Source organism: Scyliorhinus torazame, chromosome 14 (genome assembly GCF_047496885.1).
Source record: "Scyliorhinus torazame isolate Kashiwa2021f chromosome 14, sScyTor2.1, whole genome shotgun sequence".
NCBI lineage: Eukaryota > Metazoa > Chordata > Chondrichthyes > Carcharhiniformes > Scyliorhinidae > Scyliorhinus > Scyliorhinus torazame.
In genome coordinates, this window is record NC_092720.1 from 18321886 (window position 1) to 18345344 (window position 23459).

At 46.2% G+C, this 23459-nt stretch overlaps 1 protein-coding gene across 3 annotated transcripts in view; it reads left to right on the forward strand.

Moving 5' to 3' along the window:
• Positions 1 to 23459, forward strand: part of prkci (protein kinase C, iota) — a 206624-nt gene that overhangs the window by 126603 nt on the left and 56562 nt on the right. For all 3 annotated transcript variants that reach the window (XR_011934419.1, XR_011934420.1, XM_072473783.1), the window contains exons 7-10: positions 175 to 216; positions 342 to 387; positions 17626 to 17684; positions 22236 to 22412. Coding sequence is in view for 1 of the 3 variants with exons in the window: in XM_072473783.1 (XP_072329884.1) it covers positions 175 to 216; positions 342 to 387; positions 17626 to 17684; positions 22236 to 22412 (324 nt within the window). In the remaining 2 variants the exon portion in view is untranslated. The remainder of the gene's footprint in view (positions 1 to 174; positions 217 to 341; positions 388 to 17625; positions 17685 to 22235; positions 22413 to 23459) is intronic.

Sequence of the window (23459 nt, forward strand, 5' to 3'; positions counted from 1 at the left end):
AGTCGGAAGATTGAGTATAGTGGGTACTAAACCCACTGATGGACTGTTGAAAGTATGCATATTTAAATTTTTTAACTATCTATGTACTGCACTGAAACCATAGTGACAATATTAGTGTCATTGTAAACACTTGGTTCCTGCTTAAAAAAGGAATGTTTGTGTTCTGTTTTACAGCTCACACATCCTCATCATTATCCGTGGGGAAGCGGTGATCAGGTCTGAGAGTGATTCTTAGTCGATTTGATGACATTGCTGAATTATCTTGTTGCATTTGAATTGCCACAATTTAAATTTGCACACTGCTTCACAGCTGAGAATCTTAATTTTGTGCTTTGGTTTAGGAACATATGATTCCGGGTGCAGAGAATGCGGAAAATATCGCACCAGGTAAAGAGGATTTATATTTTTAACTAGGAATATTTTAAACACATTATCTTGCTCCCAGGAGTCTGTGTCCTTTTGAATCCAGTGGCCAGAGCTAATGGAAATACTGATAATGTGGAACTTAATGTGAGTCATTTGCATCCTCCAAATTATTCCCTCCTAGAAAACAGATGACTGTCTCTTCATGCCTCACCGAGTCATAGAATCCCTACAGTGAATAAGGAGGCATAGAGTCTGCACTGACGCTTGGAAAGAGTACTCTACATAGGCCCACACATCCACTCAATCCCAGTAAACCCCACCTATCCTTTTTGGACATTGAGGGGCAATTTAACATGGCCAATCCACCTAACCTACACATCTTTGCACTGTGGGAGGAAATTGGAGCACCCGGAGGAAACCCACACAGACACGTGGAGAAAGTGCAAACTTCACACAGATAGAACTCAGGGCTGGAATTGAACACGGGTACTGGTGCTGTGAGGCAGCAGTGCTAACCACTGTGCCACCCTGCGGCAGCCTCAGGAAGGCAGACTGCATTATCAGAGACCCCTCCCACCCTGGCATTGCCTTCTTCCAGACCCTTCCATTAGGCAGAAGGTATAGAAGTCTGAAGACCCTCACATCCAGACATAGGAACAGCTTCTTCCCCACAGCTATAAGACTCCTCAACGACTCCCCCTCGGACTGATCGTTCCCTGTAAGAACACTATTCATGATGCCCCATGCTGCTCTTGCTCATGTATTTGCTTTGTTTGGCCCCTTGTTCTGTACTGTGACCAATCACTGTTTGTCAGTGTTCTTTGTTGATTGTTCTTTTTTGTCTATTATGAACGTACTGTGCACGTTTCCTCGGCTGCAGAAAAATGCTTTTCACTGTACTTCTGTACATGTGACAATAAATCAAATCAAAATCAAAAATCAAATCAATCATCAGAGATCATTGTTTGCATGAACACTAAGTGCCAGCAGGCTGCATAACGATGCACGAGCTCAGTTCTGTTCCCCTCTGACAACCGGACTTGCAGCATGGGTTATTACATAAGAGTCGGGAACCAAGAGTATGGATGGATTTTCCCTCTTGCCTTCTCCTTCCTGCCTTTACAGAGCCCATGTTATTGAGGCTAACTGAACGTAAATAATACTGAATCTGTGCGCTTCATACCATTCAGAATTCACCACTGCAGTCAGCAATATATTCACTAAGTCAGCAGAGGAAGGCTTTATACCAGACACCACTGTCCTTACCAGTAGAAGGGAAGCAGAGTGAAAATAGAATAAAATTATATTGAGTGCATGCATGTGCATGATAATCTTACTTACTGACTACAAACCTTGCTTTGTCATATTACTTGTGCATCAGTATTTGCTATTGTAACTGACTATGTTTCTCATTCAAATATACAGTGTCAACTGTCACAGTGTGTACACACTCTTGCATCAGGTGGTGCTCTGGAATACTGTCCAAACTCCAACTTAAGTTTCTTTTTCTTTTCTTTCTTGCATATTAGGAGTAGGAGTCAGCCACTCGACCCCTCAAGCCTGCTCTTCCATTTCATAAGATCATGGCTGATCAGATTATAACTTCAATCCCGCATTCCTGCCTACCCCTTATAACCCTTCACCCCCTCGTTCATCAAGATCCTATCTACCTGAAATATATTCAATGACTCTGTTCCACTGCCTTTGAGGAAGAGAATTGCAGAGACTCATGACCCTCTGACAGAAAAAAATCTAATCTCTGTCTTAAATGAACGACCCTTATTTTTAAACTGTGTCTCTGAAATTATCACTTGGTTCCCAACTGCCCATGTTCCCTGAATTCTGAAAAGCCACTTTGTTCTCAAACAACATCCAATATTATATAATTCTACAGGCTAAATCTAGCAAATAATTACCATGCACAGGATATGTGGCCACGATTTAGAAAACCATTTACAGTTTTGGGCAAGGCGAATGCTGCTACTTTTCAGGAGACTGTTTCTGCAGATGGGCGTGGCTGATGTTAGCTGTGACTGTGGTTGTCTTTTTCCCTATTCATTGTGCTGTGGATATACCATTCTGTCCCTTTTGATGTTATCCACCCTGCGGCGTCCGCTTTTGGCATATACAAATCAATTTCTTTATCTCTCAATTTTGAAGTTACCTTTTCTATACCCACAGTGTTTTCTTCCAGTCACCTAGGTAAACGCTTGCTTTTCCTGCTGATATGCTAATTAATCTCAACATCTCTTCCGACATCTTTGCTTTATTTTCTTTTAGCCCAATTTCACTTTTTTATCTTAATTTCCCTTAATTCCTGTGTAGCAGAAGTGTAACCTCTCTACTTTTGTAATCAATTCCCCTCACAATGAACAATAACATTCCATTAGCTTTCATAATTACTTTCTGTACCTGTAAACTAGCCTTTTGTGATTCATGCAGTAGAATACCAATATCCCTCTGCACCTCAGAACTCTGCACTCTCTCACCATTTAAACAATGAGCTTAATTTTTGACCTTGCTGCCAAAATTGACATTTTCACGTTTTCCCACAGTATACTCCATTTACTAGATTTTTGCTCACTCTTCACTTATCTATGTCCCTCTCTAGCCTTCTTCCATACTCTTCACAATTTAGTTTCCTACCTATTTTGTGTCGTCAGCAAATTTAGCAACCATATCTTCAGTCCCTTCATCAAAGTTATTGATATAAATTGTAAAACGTTGAGGCCCCAGCACCGATCCCTGCGACACATCACGCATTACATCCTGCCAACTCTGTTTCCTATTCGCGAGCCAATTTTCAATCCATACCAATATCTTACCCCCTCCACCATGAGCTTTTATTTACACAACTTTTGATTTGGCACCTTAGCAAATGAACCTTAGCAAATGCCTTCTGGAAATCTAAGTATAGTACATCACCAGTTCTACTTTATCCACAGCACATGTGACTCCTTCAAAGAACTCTAATAACTTGGTTAAACATGATTTTCCTTTCACAAAACCATGTTGACTTTGCCTGATTGCCATGACATTTTCCAAGCGCCCTGCTATAGCATCTTTAATAATGACTTCTCACATTTTCCCTATGACAGATGTTAGACTAACTGGCTTGTAATTTCCTACTTTCTACCTCCCTCCTATTTTGAAAGAAGGAGCTACATTTGCTATTTGTGGGGAGGTGATGGCATAGTGATATTGTCACTGGACTAGTAAACCAGACACCCAGAGGAATGCTCTGGTGACCCAGGTTCGAATCCCACCACTGATTGAAATTTGAATTCAATAAAAATCTGGAGTTAAAAGTCTAATGATGACAATGACATCATTGTCGATTGTTGTAAAAACTCATCTGGTTCACTAATGTCCTTTAGCGAAGGAAATGTTTCATCCTTACCTGGTCTGGCTACATGTGACTCCAAACCCACATCAACGTTGTTGACTCTTAGCTGCCCCCTCAAGGGCAATTAGTGATGGACAATAAATGCTGGCACAGCCTGCGATGCCCATGTCCCATGAACGAAGAAAGAAAACATCTTCCAATCTTATGGAACCTTCCATGAATCTGGGAGAGCTTGGAAAATTAAAACAAATGCATCAACTATCTCATTAGCCATTTCTTTCAAGGCCTTTGGGTGAAGTCCATCCGGACCAAAGATTCTTTTCAGCCCACAGACCCAACAATTTGCTCAATACCACTTCCCCGGTGATTGTAGTTTTCCACATTCCTCTCTCACTTCCATTCCCTGAATTACAGCTATTTCTGGAATGTTACTTGTGTCCTGTGCAGTGATGACCGATGTAAAATACCTGTTTGTTTCATCTGTAGCCTTACTTTCCATTACCAATTCCCCAGTTGTACTTTCTATCGGACCAATGCTCATTTTGTTAACTTTTCTTAATTAAATATCGGTAGAAACTTTTATGGTCTTACTTTATATTACTGGCTAGCTTTCTCTCAGATTCTAGTTTTGCCTCCTTACCAATCATTTTGTAATTCTTTGATGTTCTTTATAATTTTTTCAATCTTCCGACCTGCCTCGCATCATCTCACAAATATGTGTTGCTTTTTTAAGTTTAATTACCGTAAATGGATTTTTTTCTTTCTCATTGAAATGCGTATATTCTGAAATACCCCTTTAAATGTCTTTCACTGAATATCTTTTGATCTGACCCTTTTCACTTTTTAAAAATAAATTTAGAGTACCCAATTAATTTTTTCCAATTAAAGGGCAATTTAGCGTGGCCAATCCACCTAGGCTGCACATCTTTGGGTTGTGGGGGCGAAACCCATGCAAACACGGGGAGAATGAGCAAACTTGACACGGACAGTGACACAGAGCTGGGATCGAACCTGGGACCGTGGCGCCGTGAGGCAGCAGGGCTAACCCACTGCGCCACTGTGCTGCCCTCCTTTTCACTTTTGTTAACTCTGCTTTTATGCCCTCATCTGATCATAGAAAAGTTACAGCACAGAAGAAGGCCATTCGGCCATCTTGTCCATGTCAGCCGTAGGGCACCAGGTGGCCTTTCTAATCCCGCCTTCCTGCATCTGGTCCATAGCCCTGTAGCTTGGAGCTCTTAAGGTGCAGATCCAGGAACCTTTTAAAAGAGTTTAGGGTCTCTGACTCCACCACCAACTCGGGAAGTGAATTCCAGACTCCCACTACCCTATGCGTAAAATGTTTTCTCCTCATGTCCCCTCCACACCTTCTGCCACTCATCTTGAATCTATGTCCTTTGGTTCTAGAATTCTCTACCAAGGGAAACAATTTTATCTCGTCAACCCTACCTGTTCCCCGCCTAATTTTATACCCTTCAATTAAGTCACCCCTCAGCCACCTTTGTTCCAGGAAAATATCCCCAACCTATCCAATCTCTCCTCTCCTCGGAGCCACACTTTTCTACCAACATTTTTGTAACCCTGCTCTGTACTGTCTCCAGAGCAATAACGTTCCTCCTGTAATGGGGTGACCAGAACTGTGTACACTATTCCAATTGTGGCCTCACCAGTATTTTTTACAGTTCTAACATTATATCCGTATTTTTATATTCTATACCTCTGCCAATGAAGGAGAGCATTTCATATGCTTTTTTAAAAAAAAATATTTTATTGAAAATTTTTGGTCAACCATCACAGTACAGTCCTTTACACAATAATATAACAGTATAACTAACAATGACCTGTTTTATAAACAAAGAATAAATAATATATAACTAAAACTAAATGGCAACTGCCTTGTCTCAGATAAACACTCTCCAAAAATATGATTTAACAGTCCAATATACAATTATTTATGGCAACGACCTATACATATTATACATATATATTAACAACCCTGAGAGTCCTTCTGGTTCCCCCCCCCCCCCCCCCCCCCCCGGGCTGCTGCTGCTGCCTTCTTCTTTTCCATTCCCTCTATCTTTCTGTGAGGTATTCGCCGAACGGTTGCCACCGCCTGGTGAACCCTTGAGCCGATCCCTTTGGGACGAACTTAATCCGTTCCAGCTTTATAAACCCTGCCATGTCATTTATCCAGGTCTCCACCCCCGGGGGCTTGGCTTCCTTCCACATCAACAGTATCCTGCGCCGGGCTACTAGGGACGCAAAGGCCAAAACATCGGCCTCTCTCGCCTCCTGCACTCCCGGCTCTTGTGCAACCCCAAATAGAGCCAACCCCCAGCTTGGTTCGACCTGGACCCCCACTACTTTCGAAAGCTCCTTTGTCACCCCCACCCAGAACCCCTGTAGTGCCGGACATGACCAGAACATGTGGGTGTGATTCGCTGGGCTTCTCGAGCATCTCGCACACCTATCCTCTACCCCAAAATATTTACTGAGCCGTGCTCCAGTCATATGCGCCCTGTGTAACACCTTAAATTGAATCAGGCTTAGCCTGGCACACGAGGACGATGAGTTTGCCCTACTTAGGGCATCCGCCCACAGCCCCTCCTCAATCTCCTCCCCCAGCTCTTCTTCCCATTTCCCTTTCAGCTCATCTACCATAATCTTCCCCCTCGTCCCTCATTTCCCTATATATATCTGACACCTTACCGTACCCCACCCATGTCTTTGAGATTACTCTGTCCTGCACCTCATGCATTGGGAGCTGCGGGAATTCCCTCACCTGTTGCCTCGCAAAAGCCCTCAGTTGCATATACCGGAATGCATTCCCTTGGGGCAACCCATATTTCTCGGTCAGCGCTCCCAGACTTGCGAACTTCCCATCCACAAACAGATCTTTCATTTGCGTTACTCCTGCTCTTTGCCATATTCCAAATCCCCCATCCATTCCCCCCGGGGCAAACCTATGGTTATTTCCTATCGGGGACCCCACCAAGGCCCCCGTCTTTCCCCTATGCCGTCTCCACTGTCCCCAAATTTTCAAAGTCGCCACCACCACCGGGCTTGTGGTGTATTTCTTCGGTGAGAACGGCAATGGGGCCGTCACCATAGCTTGTAGGCTAGTCCCCCTACAGGACGCCCTCTCCAATCTCTTCCACGCCGCTCCCTCCTCTTCTCCCATCCACTTACTCACCATTGAGATATTGGCGGCCCAGTAGGACTCACTTAGGCTCGGTAGTGCCAGCCCCCCCCTATCCCTACTACGCTGTAAGAATCCCTTCCTCACTCTCGGGGTCTTCCCGGCCCACACAAAACTCATGATACTCTTTTCAATCCTTTTGAAAAAAGCCTTCGTGATCACCAACGGGAGGCACTGAAACACAAAGAGGAATCTCGGCAGGACTACCATTTTAACCGCCTGCACCCTCCCTGCCAGTGACAGGGATACCATGTCCCATCTCTTGAAGTCCTCCTCCATTTGTTCCACCAATCGCGTTAAATTTAACCTATGCAATGTACCCCAATTCTTGGCTATCTGGATCCCCAAGTAACGAAAGTCCCTTGTTACCTTCCTCAGCGGAAAGTCCTCTATTTCTCTGCTCTGCTCCCCTGGATGCACCACAAACAACTCTCTTTTCCCCATGTTCAGTTTATATCCTGAGAATTCTCCAAACTCCCGAAGTGTCCGCATTATCTCTGGCATCCCCTCCGCCGGGTCCGCTACATATAACAACAAATCATCCGCATACAGAGATACCCGGTGTTCTTCTCCTCCTCTAAGTACTCCCCTCCACTTCTTGGAACCCCTCAATGCTATTGCCAGGGGCTCAATCGCCAGTGCAAACAATAATGGGGACAGAGGGCATCCCTGCCTTGTCCCTCTATGGAGCCGAAAGTATGCAGATCCCCGTCCATTCGTGACCACACTCGCCACTGGGGCCGTATACAACAGCTGCACCCATCCAACATACTCATCTCCAAAACCAAATCTCCTCAGCACCTCCCACAGATAATCCCACTCCACTCTATCAAATGCTTTCTCGGCAACCATCGCCACCACTATCTCCGTTTCCCCCTCTGGTGGGGGCATCATCATTACCCCTAGCACCCTCCGTATATTCGTATTCAGCTGTCTCCCCTTCACAAACCCAGTTTGGTCCTCATGGACCACCCGCGGGACACAATCCTCTATCCTCATTGCCATTACCTTGGCCAGAATCTTAGCGTCTACATTTAGGAGGGAAATAGGTCTATAGGACCCGCATTGCAGCGGGTCCTTTTCCTTCTTTAGGAGAAGCGATATCGTTGCCTCAGACATAGTCGGGGGCAGCTGTCCCCTTTCCTTTGCCTCATTAAAGGGCCTCATCAGTAGCGGGGCGAGCAAGTCCACATATTTCCTGTAAAATTCAACTGGGAATCCATCCGGTCCTGGAGCCTTCCCCGCATGCATGCTCTTAATTCCTTTCACTACTTCCTCTATTTCAATCTGTGCTCCCAGTCCCACCCTTTCCTGCTCCTCCACCTTGGGAAATTCCAGCTGGTCCAGAAAGCCCATCATTCTCTCCCTCCCATCCGGGGGTTGAGCTTCGTATAATTTTTTATAAAATGCCTTGAACACTCCATTCACTCTCTCTGCTCCCCGCTCCATCTCTCCTTCCTCATCCCTCACTCCCCCTATTTCCCTCGCTGCTCCCCTTTTCCTCAATTGGTGGGCCAGCAACCTGCTCGCCTTCTCCCCATATTCGTACTGTACACCCTGTGCCTTCCTCCACTGTGCCTCTGCAGTACCCGTTGTCAGCAGGTCAAATTCTACGTGTAGCCTTTGCCTTTCCCTGTACAGTCCCTCCTCCGGTGCCTCCGCATATTGCCTGTCCACCCTCAGGAGTTCTTGCAGCAACCGCTCCCGTTCCCTACTCTCCTGCTTTCCTTTATGTGCCCTTATTGATATCAGCTCCCCTCTAACCACTGCCTTCAGCGCCTCCCAGACCACTCCCACCTGGACCTCCCCATTATCATTGAGTTCCAAGTACTTTTCAATGCACCCCCTCACCCTTAGACACACCCCCTCATCTGCCATTAGTCCCATGTCCATTCTCCAGGGTGGACGCCCTTCTGTTTCCTCCCCTATCTCCAAGTCCACCCAATGTGGAGCGTGATCCGAAATGGCTATAGCCGTATACTCCGTTCCCCTCACCTTCGGGATCCACACCCTTCCCAAAACAAAAAAGTCTATTCGCGAATAGACTTTGTGGACATAGGAGAAAAACGAAAACTCCTTACTCCTAGGTCTGCTAAATCTCCACGGGTCTACTCCTCCCATCTGCTCCATAAAATCTTTAAGCACCTTGGCTGCTGCCGGCCTCCTTCCAGTCCTGGACCTCGACCTGTCCAGCCCTGGTTCCAACACCGTAATGAAATCTCCCCCCATTATCAACTTTCCCACCTCTAGGTCTGGGATGCGTCCTAGCATACGCCTCATAAAATTGGCATCATCCCAGTTCGGGGCATATACATTTACCAAAACCACCGTCTCCCCCTGTAATTTGCCACTCACCATCACGTATCTGCCCCCCGCTATCCGCCACTATAGTCTTTGCCTCAAACATTACCCGCTTCCCCACTAATCTAACCACCCCTCTGTTTTTCGCATCTAGCCCCGAATGGAACACCTGCCCCACCCAAGCTTTGCGTAGTCTCACCTGGTCTATCAGTTTCAAGTACGTTTCCTGTAACATAACCACGTCTGCCTTAAGTTTCTTAAGGTGTGCGAGTACCCGTGCCCTCTTTATCGGCCCGTTCAGCCCTCTCACGTTCCACGTGATCAGCCGGGTTGGGGGGCTTTTTACCCCCCCCCCCTTGTCGATTAGCCATCCCCTTTTTCCAGCTCCTCACCCGGTTCCCACGCAGCTGTGTCCCCCCCAGGCGGTGCCCCCCCGCCCATCGCACCCCATGCCAGCTCCCCCCTCTCCCCAGCAGCAGCAGCCCAATAATTCCCCCCTCCCACCCCCCCCCCGCTAGATCCCCCACTAGCGTAGTTACACCCCCCATGTTGCTCCCAGAAGTCAGCAAACTCTGGCCGACCTCGGCTTCCCCCCCGTGACCTCGGCTCGCACCGTGCGACGCCCCCTCCTTCCTGCTTCCCTATTCCCACCATAATTATCATAGCGCGGGAACCGAGCCCGCGCTTCCCCCTTGGCCCCGCCCCCAATGGCCAACGCCCCATCTCCTCCACCTCCTTTCCTCCCCCCACCACCTCCTGTGGAAGAGAGAAAAGTTACCACATCGCAGGATTAATAACATAAAACTCCTCTTTTACCCCCCTCTTCGCCCCCCATACTCGCCCCACCACTTTGTTTCAAACTTTCTTTTTTTTTTTAATAACCCGCTCATTACAATTTTTCTTCCACGATAAAAGTCCACGTCTCATCCACCGTCTCAAAGTAGTGGTGCCTCCCTTGATATGTGACCCACAGTCTTGCCGGTTGCAGCATTCCGAATTTTATCTTTTTGTGAAGCACCGCCTTGGCCCGATTAAAGCTCACCCTCCTTCTCGCCACCTCCGCACTCCAGTCTTGGTATACGCGGATCACCGCGTTCTCCCACTTACTGCTCCGAGTTTTCTTTGCCCATCTAAGGACCATCTCTCTATCCTTAAAACGGAGGAATCTCACCACTATGGCTCTAGGAATTTCTCCTGCTCTCGGTCCTCGCGCCATCACTCGGTATGCTCCCTCCACCTCCAGCGGACCCGCCGGGGCCTCCGCTCCCATTAACGAGTGCAGCATCGTGCTCACATATGCCCCGACGTCCGCTCCCTCCGCACCTTCAGGAAGACCAAGAATCCTTAGGTTGTTCCTCCTCGCGTTGTTCTCCAGCGCCTCCAGCCTTTCCACACATCGTTTATGGTGTGCCTCGTGCATCTCCGTCTTCACCACCAGGCCCTGTATGTCGTCCTCATTCTCGGCAGCCTTTGCCTTCACGACCCGAAGCTCCCGCTCCTGGGTCTTTTGCTCCTCCTTTAGCCCTTCGATCGCCGGTAATATCGGGGCCAACAGCTCCTTCTTCATTTCCTTTTTGAGTTCTTCTACGCAGCGTTTCAAAAACTCGTGTTGTTCAGGGCCCCATATTAAACTGCCACCTTCCGACGCCATCTTGGTTTTTGCTTGCCTTCCTTGCCGCTGCTCTAAAGGATCCACCGCAATCCGGCCACCTTCCTCCTTTTTTTCATCCGTATCCAGGGGGGATTCCCTTCTGGTTCACCGCACAGTACTTTTAGCCGTTAAAATTGCCGTTGGGGCTCTTATTAAGAGCCCAAAAGTCCGTTCCACCGGGAGCTGCCGAAACGTGCGACTCAGCTGGTCATCGCCGCACCCGGAAGTCTTCATATGCTTTCTTAACAATCATGTCTACTTGAACGGCTGCCTTCAGGGACCTGTGTACCTGTACGCCAAGGTCTTTCACTTCATCTACCCCTCTTAGTATATTCCCATTTATTGTGTACTCCCTACAACTGTGCCACCTCCCTAAATGCACGACCTCACACTTCTCTGTGTTTAATTCTATCTGCCACTTTATCCCCCCCACTCCACCAATCCATCTATGTAGTTTTGAAGGTTATACCTATCCTCTACACTGTCCACCACTTGGCCAATCTTTGAGTCATCTGCAAATTTCCCAATCGTGCTCCCCATTTTCACATCTCATCACCGAGCCCTGTGGAACACCACTTGAAAAGACTTTCCAATTGCAAGGATAGCCATCGACCATTACCCTTAGTTTCCTGTTACTAAGCCAACTTTTAATCCAGTTTGCCACATCACTTTCTTGACCAATCTACCATGTGGGACTTTGTCAAATGCCTTGCTAAAATCTATGTACACCATATCCACTGCATTGCCTTCATCAACCGGTCTTGTCAATTCCTCAAAGAATTTAATCAAATTTGTGAGGCAAGACCTTCCTTTGACAAATCAATGCTGACCATACCTTTCTATGTGACAGTTAATCCTATCTCTCAGAATTGATTCTACTAATTTGCCCACTGCTGACGTAAGACTAACTGGCCTATAATTGTTCTGCATTTCTTTTCATCCCTTTTTTAAACAATTGTACCACGCTTGCATTTCTCCAGTTCTCCGGTACCTCTGTGTCTAGTGAGGATTGGAAAATCATCCTCAAAACATCTGCTATTCCCTCCCTACCTTCAGTAGCCTCGGAAACGATCCATCTGACCCTGGCGATTTATCAACTTTCAAGGATTTCAATCCTTCGAGTACTTCCTCTCTCTTTATGATTACTCCATCCAGTATCTCACTGGACTACTGTATCTGCATCATCCATTTCCTTTGTAAACACGGAGACAAATATTCATTTAAACCCTTCCCACAGCCTCTGCATCTACACACAAAAGTTCCCTTCTTCATCTCTGATGTCCAACTTTTTTCCCTTCTAACCTTTTACCATTATTGGTAAAACATCTTTGGGTTTTCTTTAACTTTACTTATGTAGGATCTCTTATTTTTCAAATAAGAGACGAGGATCCGATGGTAGTGTGTGATTGAGTTTTATTACAGAAATCAAGTGAGTACACTTCAAAAACTGCAAAAACTACTGAACAAAACAAAATAAATAAAAACCCAGCAGGGCATAGGAAGAACAAAAAGAGAGAGGCACACACCGGCAATACACACTTGTGCTAGTTAACCTTATACCTATGTTTGATACCGTCCCCCTCTTTGCCCCCTATTGGTTTACAAGTTTTAAATTGTGACATCTAAATGGTGGTCTTTCCCATCACTCACATTGACATCTGCCTTACTCCCTTTGCAGTATAGCTGAGAGGCTGGTTGAAGGTTTCACTGCCAAGCTGACCTTGACTCAGAACAATGCAAGCTTGTATTTCAACTGCAGTTACAAGATTTTAAAAACTTGGATTTTAACTATTTCCCTACACTTGCTGATCTTTTTTCATGCCCTCTCTTTTTGATTTCCTTTTTGACATCGTCCCTGCACTTTCTATACTCATCTGGGCTATCTATAGATTACATAGATTACATAGAACATACAGTGCAGAAGGAGGCCATTCGGCCCATCGAGTCTGCACCGACCCACATTAATCCCTCACTTCCACCCAATAACCCCTCCCAACCCTTATGGACACTACGGGTAATTTAGCATGGCCAATCCACCTAACCTGCACGTCTTTGGACTGTGGGAGGAAACCGGAGCACCCGGAGGAAACCCACGCGGACACGGGGAGAACGTGCAAACTCCGCACAGACAGTGACCCAGCGGGGAATCGAACCTGGGACCCTGGCGCTGTGAAGCCACAGTGCTAATCACTTGTGCTACCGTGCTGCAATGCTTAAATCTTTATGCCTATCGTACACTTTCTTTTTCTGTTTGATCTTCCCCTGCATTCCTCTAGACAACCAGGGGGGGTCTAGATTTGGCAGTCCGACTCTTATTTTTGGAGGGGGCATGTCTACTTTGCACCTTTAGGATCTCTCCTTTTAGTGCTTCCCTTTTTCACAGATTTATCCTCTAGCAGTGCTGGCCAGTCCACCTCAGCCAAGTCCCTTTTCGTTTCTACAAAATTTCCTTTCGCCCAATTCAAAGTTTTTACTCCTGCTTTATCTCTGCCCTTTTCCGTGGTGCTACTGAATCCATCTGAATTATGATCACTATCCCCGATATGGTTGCCAACTGTCACTTCACTCACTTGCCCTTCTTTGTTCCCCAAGGCTAAGAATTGCATCTCCTTTTGTTGGTTGGGTTTGTCAATAATTGGGTGAAAAAACTTTACTGGACACACTGCATTAAATGGTGGAAATGGCTCTCGAATCCATATGGTCTGCTCCTACTCCTGTTTCTTATGTTCTCCTTACCCTTGGAAGTGAGCTAAATGGCAGCATGTAAGCAAAGACAGCTAATTTAGTGTGTAAGTTACACCAGGTTGGGATGGTTCATGCTTAATGGACCAGTTTATCATTTCCTTTCCTTTGTTGATGTGAAATCATTTGTACAAAGAACAGAGATGGCAGAACTTGCAGAACAGGATTTTAGACTGGAATGGTGAGTTAGGTGCACCTTTTGGCAACATATTGCGCACGTAAATATTGTTTAGAAAAAATATGGACAATAGTCCATGGCAAATAAAGTTTCAAGATTCTTTTTTTTGTAAATACTTTAATTGAACATTTTAAATTTCTATACAAATACACAAACAATAAGAACAACCCCCCCCTCCCCCCCCCCACCCCACCCATCAGCTGACAGTGATCAGCTCTTTAAAATGTCATCTTAGATAGAACTTCCCAATCGACCCCCTAAACGTGTATTTAACCTTAAATAAAAAATTCCAGGCGGTCTCCCAGCCACACCAGGGCACTGGGTGGAGCAGCTGACCTCCATTCCAGCAGAACCCGCCTACGAGCAATCAGCAAGGCGAAGGCTAAAACACCTGCTCCGCTCCCACCTGCAACCCTGGAAACCTAATATGGCCGCTCGGGGACCCAAATCAGCACCCTCCCTAAGATTGCCGACGTGTTGCTGAAGAAAGAGCCCCAAAAGTTAGCTAGTTTAGGACGTGCTGGAACCCTCCCACACCGCTCGCATTGTCTTCTACCTCTCAAACACCCGACTCATCCTTGCCTTCGTTAAGTGTGCCCTATGCACCACCTTCATTCATATGAGCCCGAGGTCCCCAAGCCCATTCCTCCACTGTACCCCCCTAGTTCCTCCTCCCATTTTGCCTTAATTCCTCCCCTCTCCAGCGAGGCCCCATCCTCCGCTAGCAGCCTCCCACAGATACCTAAAGCTTTACCCTCCTCCAACCCAGCCAGCGACAGTACCTCCTCCACCAATGACGTGGACAGCGCAACCGGGAAACCAAATAAACCTTTGTCGCAAAATGCTGTACATGAACACCTCCAACTGCGCGAGCCCATACTTCTCCACCAACTCCTCCCAAACTCACAAGCCATCCCTCCAGGAACAAATCCCTCTTTACTGTCCCACCCTTATTCTTCCATGCCCTAAACCTGGCATCCAACCTAGCTGGATCAAACGTATGTTTGTCCATGATTGGTATCATTCTCAAACCTTTCCCTGCTTTAAACTACGTTTCACTAAAAACTTCCTTGGGGTGTGGCAGCTGGGCCATTACCAGCACCTGCAACCCACCCCTCACATGACCTGGCCTCCATCTTTACCCAAACTGACTCCTGATGTCCCCCCCCCCTTCAACTCAACACTTCTCCACATTTGCCGCCCAATGGTAGTAAAACAGCTTCGGCAGCCCCAACCCACTTGACTGCCGGTCCCTTTATAGGACCATCCTTCATATCCTCACCACCATCCCTGCCCATATAAATGACGAAATCATGCTTTCCATAGGGTGGCTTGCAGTGGTTAGCACTGCTGCCTCATGGCATCGGGAACCTCGGTTCAATCCCGGCCTGGGTCACTGTCTGTGTAGAGTATGCACATTCTCCACGTGTCTGCGTGGGTCTCACCCTTACAACCCAAAGATGTGCAGGGTGAGTGGATTGGTCATGCTAAATTGCCCCTTAATTGGACTTTAAAAAAAAAAAATCATGATTTCCACCATGGATGTCGCTGGCTGGGCCATTTAAGAGTCAATCACATTTCTGTGGGTCTGGAGTCACATGTAGGCCAGACCAGGTAAGGATGGTAGATTTCCTTCCCTAAAGGACATTAGTGAACCAGATGTTTTTTTAAAAAATGACAATCGACAATAGTTTCACGGACGACAGACTTTTAATTCCAGATTCTTATTGAATTCAAATTCCTCCAACTGCCCTGGAATTCAGTGTCCAGTTCCCCAGAGGATTACCCTTGGCCTTTGGATTGTCCAGTGACAATACCACTGCGGCACTGCCTCCTCTGGCCTCTGCCCTTGCTCACCAAGCTTATACAATAGCTTCTGAAGCTGCACCTAATCCCTTGCCGCCTGTACCCCTAAGTCCCTGAAATGCGAGTTTGTCAGCCAGAACAGCAACCCCCTCAAGTTAGTTCCCCTCCCCAGCGGGAAGACCGGAAAACATTCACTTTTTTCCCAATTCAGTTTATACCTGGAAAAAGCTCCTAACCGCTTGAGTATCCCTATTATGTCCTCCATCATCGAGACCGCATCCATGACGTACAGCAACAGGTCTTTGGCACACAGAGACACCCTGTGCTACCCCCACCCTCATTATCTCCCTCCACGTATCCGAGGTCCTCGAGGCTCAGTCGTCAACGCGAATAGGAGAGGGGACATACTTCATTGCAGTTCGAAGTAGCCCGAGCTTACATTATTTGTCTTTGGCACCTGGTACAACAATTGAACCTACGACACAAACTTCGACCCTGTCCCGAATCGCTCCAACACCGCAATCAGATGCCTCCACCACCCTATCAAAGGCCTTCTCTGCATCCTGTGCCACAATCACTTCCTGCTCATCCCCCTCTACCTGCGACAACACCACATTCAACAGGCACCAGGTATTGGAAGACAATCGGTTACCCTTCACAAATCCCCCCTGATCCTCCCAATGACCTGCAGGAGATAGGAGATATCCCTCCAACCTGAAGGCCAATGCCTTCGCTAAAATCGATGCATTCACGTTTAACAACGAGATTGGTCGGTATGACCCACCTTCGACCCGTTCTTCTGCAAAAGGAGTGAAATGGAGGCCTGACTCATCGTGCCTGGGATCACTTCCCGAGCCACTGCATCCTCAAACGTTTCCACCAGCAGCAGAATCAACCTGTTTGAGAACATTTTATAAAACTCCACCGGGAATCCATTCAGCCCTGGTGTCTTCCGCGTGTGCAAATTCCCAATTGACTTCCTCTGCCCACAGCGGCTCCTCAAATCCCTCCCGGTCCTCCTCCTCCGCCCTTGGACACACCAACCCCTCCAAAAAAATCAATCGTGAAATCGTCGTCCGGAGGTTCCAAGCTGTACAATGTTTTGTAAAATGCGTCAGACACTATTCCCCTTCTCAGAGGCCGAAACCAACTCTTGTATTTGACTGATTTCCTGGGACACTGCCTGACGTCTCGCAGCCTGCTGGCCTTCTCCCCATACTCAAAGACTACCCCCCTCGCCCGTCTCAACTGTCGCGCCGCCTTATCTGTGGACACCAGGTCAAACTATGAAGTTTCAAGATTGTAATTGTTGTATTCAGGTGTCTTAAAAATACTGCACGGGCTTCTCTTTTGTTGTTTTCTTTTTCTCTTTTGTATCACAGTTACAACGGTTTGAATACCTTCAGCCTATTTTAACTATTGGGATAAACCGCACCAATTAGAGCCGTTTGTGTTTTGTCAGCAATCTTGTTTTTTTATTGAGTGTCATTTACTTTTATCACATGCTGCAGTGTGAATTTCTACAGTCTTTGAGGACAGTGATGTATCCACACCCTTACAAATGGATTTTAAAGTAGCTACATGCTTTAAGACAAGTATTTCAATGAGATCTGATGTCATGTTCAACTAAAATTTTGGGCACATGTTCTTTGTGTCTGGTTTGCTCAACTTCTTGCAACAAATGAATGAGATTGTTATTCTTAACAAAATTGTTCTTCCCGGGATCGTATTCTGCTGTCCTCCCTCGGCGAACTGATTGAAATAATCTTTTGCACCACCACCACATTATATTGGCCATGGTGGACAATTTGCATTCACATGGGAACATCTGCAATAAACAGCGGGGACTGTTTTTTTAATGCATCCTCTTTGGGGGGGGTTTCCAATTTTTAATCCAACAATGAGCAATCTTCACATTAAACAATTGACTATTAATAAGGATTAAAAATCTTTTTTTCCATCAATTTAATGCGTTATAAATAAACTTTCCTTTGAAATCCTGAGTAATAATGTATCTTTTTCTTTGCTCTCTGCAGTTATTTCTTACAAATCTTCCAGCCAAGAAAACCTGGATCATGTTGGTGAGGAGAAGGAGGTAGGTACAGAATGCGTTTTTTGGCAATTAACATTTTAAAATACTATAACATGTTGAGAACTGTAATTTCATTAAAGAGGGAGACAAACCTTCAGGTTCCCTTGCAGATGGTCAATGTGATGTGGGGCCATAAGACCATAAGAGATAGCAGCAGAATTAGGCCACTTGTCCCAACGAGTCTGCTCCGCCATTCAATCATGGCTGATATTTTTCTCATCCCTATTCTCCTTCCGTCTCCCATAACCCCTGGTCCCCTTATTAATCAAGAACCTATCTATTTCTGTCTTGAAGATACTCGGCAACGGGCGGCAAGGTGGATCAGTGGTTACTGTTGCCTATGGCGCTGAGGACGTGGGTTCAATCCCGGCCCCGGGTCACTGTCTGTGTGGAGTTTGCACATTGTCCCCGTGTCTGCGTGGGTTTCACCCCCATAACCCAAAGATGTGCTGGTCAGGTGGATTGGTCATGCTAAATTGCCCCTTAATTGGAAAAACAGATAATAATTGGGAACTCTAAATTTATTTTTTTAAAAGTTACTCAGCGATTTGGCCTCCACAGCCTTCTGAGCAAAGAGTTCCACAGATTCACCACCCTCTGGCTGAAGAAATTCCTCCTCATCTCTTTTAAAGGATCGTCCCTTCTGTCTGAGGTTGTTCCCTCTAGATTTTCCTACTAGTAGAAACATCCCCTCCACGTCCGCTGTATCCAGGCCTCGCAGTATCCTGTAAGTTTCAGTAAAATCCCCCTCATTCTTCCAAACTTCAACAAGTACAGACCCTGAGTCCTCAACCGCTCCTCAACTGCGGAGCTCTTCATTCCAGAGATCATTCTTGTGATTCTCCTCTGGACCCTTTCCAAGGCCAGCACATCCTTCCTTAGATACGGGCCCAAAATTGCTCACAATACTCCAAATGGGTCTGATCAGAGTCTTATACAGCCTCAGCAGTTCATCCTTGGTCTTGTATTCTAGCCCTCTCGACATGAATGCTAACATTGCATTTGCCTTCCTAACTGCCGACTGAACCTGCACGTTAACCGTAAAAGAATCTTGAACAAGGACTCCCAAGTCCCTTTGTGCTTCTGTTTTCCTAACCATTTCCCCATTTAGAAAATAGTCTATGCCTCCATTCCTCCTTCCAAAGTGCATAGCCTCGCACTTTTCCACATTGTATTCCATCTACCACTTCTTTGCCCACTCCTAGCCTGTCCAAGTCCTTCTGCAGCCCTCCGTCCCCTGCTTCCTCAACACTACCTGGCCCTCTGCATACCTTTGTTTCATCTGCAAACTTAGCAACAGTGCCCTCAGTTCCTTCTTCCAGATCGTTAGTGTATATTGTGAAAAGCTGTGGTCCCAACACTCACCCCTGAGGCACACCATTAGTCACCGGCTGCTATCCTGAAAAAGACCCGTTTATTCCCACTCTTTGCCTTCTGCTAGTCAGCCAATCCTCTATCCATACCAGGACCTTGCTCTTCACTTATTTAACAGCCTCCTATATGGCACCTTGTCAAAGGCCTCTGGAAATCTAAATAGATCACGTCCACTGGTTCTCCTTTGTCTAACTTCCTTGTTACCTCCTCAAGGAACTCTCTAACAGATTTGTCAGACATTTGAAAAAATAAATAAATTTAGAGTACCCAATTCATTTTTTCCAATTAAGGGGCAATTTAGCGTGGCCAATCCACCTAGCCTGCACATCTTTGGGTTGTGGGGGCGAAACTCCCACAAACACGGGGAGAATGTGCAAACTCCACACGGTAACACGGATTCTAGAATTCATTGTTAAGGATGAGATTTCTAAATTTTTGGAAGTACAGGGTCGGATTAGGACAAGTCAGCATGGATTTAGTAAGGAGAGGTCGTGCCTGACAAACCGGTTGGAGTTCTTTGAAGAGATAACAAATAGGTTAGACCAAGGAGAGCCAATGGATGTTATCTATCTTGACTTCCAAAAGGCCTTTGATAAGGTGCCTCACGGGAGACTGCTGAGTAAAATAAGGGCCCATGGTATTCGAGGCAAGGTACTAACATGGATTGACGATTGGCTGTCAGGCAGAAGGCAGAGAGTTGGGATAAAAGGTTCTTTTTCGGAATGGCAACCGGTGACGAGTGGTGTCCCGCAGGGTTCAGTGTTGGGGCCACAGCAGTTCTCTTTATATATTAACGATCTAGATGACGGGACTGGGGGCATTCTGGCTAAGTTTGCCGATGATACAAAGATAGGTGGAGGGGCAGGTAGTATGGAGGAGGTGGGGAGGCTGCAGAAAGATTGAGACAGTTTAGGAGAGTGGTCCAAGAAATGGCTGATGAAATTCAACGTGGACAAGTGCGAGGTCTTGCACTTTGGAAAAAAGAACAGAGGCATGGACTATTTTCTAAACGGTGACAAAATTCATAATGCTGAAGTGCAAAGGGACTTGGGAGTCCTAGTCCAGGATTCTCTAAAGGTAAACTTGCAGGTTGAGTCCATAATTAAGAAAGCACATGCAATGTTGTCATTTATCTCAAGAGGCTTGGAATATAAAAGCAGGGATGTACTTCTGAAGCTTTATAAAGCATTAGTTAGGCCCCATGTAGAATACTGTGAGCAATTTTGGGCCCCACACCTCAGGAAGGACATACTGGCACTGGAGCGGGTCCAGTGGAGATTCACACGGATGATCCCAGGAATGGTAGGCCTAACATACGATGAACGTCTGAGGATCCTGGGATTATATTCATTGGAGTTTAGGAGGTTGAGGGGAGATCTAATAGAAACTTACAAGATAATGAATGGCTCAGATAGGGTGGACGTGGGGAAGTTGTTTCCATTAGCAGGGGAGACTAGGACCCGGGGGCACAGCCTTAGAATAAAAGGGAGTCACTTTAGAACAGAGATGAGGAGGAATTTCTTTAGCCAGAGAGTGGTGGGTCTGTGGAATTCATTGCCACAGAGGGCGGTGGAGGCCGGGACGTTGAGTGTCTTTAAGACAGAAGTTGATAAATTCTTGATTTCTCGAGGAATTAAGGGCTATGGAGAGAGAGCGGGTAAATGGAGTTGAAATAAGCCATGATTGAATGGTGGAGTGGACTTGATGGGCCGAATGGCCTTACTTCCGCTCCTATGTCTTATGGTAAGAGACCCAGAGCTGGAATCAAACCTGGGGACCTCAGTGCCGTGAGGCAGCAGTGTTATCCACTGCGCCACCGTGCTGCCTGGATTTGCCAGACATGACCTCCGTTGACGAAGCCGTGCTGACTCAGTTCTATTTTATCATGCACTTCCAAGTACTCGACAATCTCATCTTAATTTCAAAAATGCTTTGGACAAATGGATCATTCCACAAGGATGAAAGCATAAATGTGTGGATGTATATATATCATGAAAGGGTTGACAGGCTGTGTCTCTTCTCTCTTGAAAAAAGATGGTTATGGGGCGACCTAATTGAGGCTTTTGAGCAGCACGGTGGCACAGTGGTTAGCACTGCTGCATCACAGTTCTAGGGACTGCATTCGATCCCAGTCTTGGGTGACTACATGGAGTTTGCACGTTCTCCCCATGTCTGCGTGGGCTTCCTCTGGGTGAACTGGTTTCCACCTTCAGTCCAAAGATGCGTACGTTAGCTGGATTGACTGTGAAAGAAAATGCCCCTTAGTGTCCAAAAATGTGCAGGTTAAGTGGGGTTACGGGAATAGGGCGGCGGATTGGGCCTAGGTTGGGTGCTCTTTCGGAGTGTCAGTGCTGGCTCGATAGGCCAAATTGTCGTCTCCCGCATTGTAGGGATTCTATGGAAAATGTTTTTGGTATGTTTTGGTAAGAGTGGATACAGAATATTTCCTCTTATGAGGACGAGTGTAAAACGAGGCCATCAATATAAGATTGTGGCTAGGAAACTGAACGAGTGATGCGAATATGAAACTACACAGAAAATGGTTGAAGCGAATAGTATAGATGCATTTAAGGGGAAACTCAACAAATATATAAATTTACAGTGGTAAATTTAGGCTTGAAAAAAAATGGAAAGAGGCTTAAGTGGAGTATAAACACCAGCATGGATTGGTTGGGCTGAATGACCTGTTTCTGTGTCATTCATCCTACATAATCCGATGTAAATAATGAATTGTTAATTGATAGAAGAATTTGTTGAGTGTTTTAAAAATAGCTGAATTTGCTACCTAACCAAAAAGCATTGGGATACAGCTTGGATCATAGTTATGTTTACAAGTATGTATTTCTTCCTGCTGCAATGTGACATAATTAAAAATTATAATTTGAGAATTCCCAATTACCATATCAAATGTAAATTCACCAGAGCAATTAAGTTGGATCAGGCAAGATTTATTTTAAATCGTCAAGATATAATCTAAAGATTAAACATAGTGTTTTTGTTGATATTTTGCTGGTGGATTTATTGAGAATTACATCGGTGTAAGTGCTTAAAATGCAATTTGCAAATGTCGATGAGGCTGTTGAATAGACCTGCCTCCCAACTTAATCAGATCATTGCTAAGACCATGATATTGCTGCATTTAAGAGCAAACTGATATTGGTTTACTGTTTTTGTTGATAGGCCATGAGTAGCAGGGAAAGTGGAAAAGCTCCCAGCAGTTTAGGTGTTCCAGATTTCGATCTCATCCGTGTCATTGGAAGAGGCAGCTATGCCAAAGTTCTCCTCGTCCGACTGAAAAAGACAGAACGCATTTACGCAATGAAAGTCGTGAAGAAGGAACTGGTTAATGATGATGAGGTGAGAGGCATTTAATTATGTTGTAATAGTTCTGAAAATATGGAACTGGGAACATTTTGAAAATTGAATGTTAAGAAAATTCTATCTTGGAAATATTGAAGATTTTCAAAACCTTTTTGAAGGCTTTTCATGGGGGAAATTTGGGCAAGTTTAACTGCTTGCCACAGTTACAAAAGAAAGAAGGTCTTAAACATTTTTCTTGGGCTTAATTTGCAAGGAAGCCAGGGATCAAAATCGCCAAGGACAATTGTGGCGAAATGCCAATATGTTTCTGCAAAGCAGAAAAATATTCTCCATGTCCTGACAACTTTCTGCCCATGAGAAATCATCCATACAGATATATTTCATGCTGAGAAGGGTCACTGATCTGAATGGCTTATTTTAATTGTTGTTTGGGGGGGGCGGGGGGGGGGGTGGGGGGAAATGTAAAACATTTTAATTGTTGTTTGGAAAGAATCCATGGGCTGGATTCTCCGCAGCTCTGTGCCAAAATCGGGTTCGGCGTGGGGGTGGTGAATCCAATTTTACGCCAAAATCGGGCCCGGTGCCGGTCCGGCGATTCTCCGGGACCCGAGAATCGGCGTGATCGTGGAGTACTCAGTGCGGCTGGGGGCCCATTGCCAGAGGCCCGCCCAGCGATCCTCCGCTCCCGACTGGCCAAGTTCCCGACGGCGTGGTTCTATCGCCGATCGGGATGCTCGCGTTCCGCAGCTGCCCTGGTGGTAGGCAGGGGGTGTCTGACACCGGGGGTGGCCTTATAGGCGGCCGGGGGGACAGATCGGCGCGGCCAATCGGGATCTACATTTTTTGTCTGAGTCCACCATGGTGCTCGGCTTGGCCGCTGGAGGCCGCCGCTGTGCGCATGCACGGACTCAACAGCGGAAGTGCGGGGGCCCGTATCTGCAGCTAAAGCTGCGTGAACTACTCTGGGTCCCTGCTCGCTCCCTGCAGGTCAGTGAATCAGCTCCATTTTTACCCAGGAATCTTTAGAGTTAAACGCCAGCATTTTACGCCGGCGTGGGAACATAGTCCCATTTTGGGAGAATC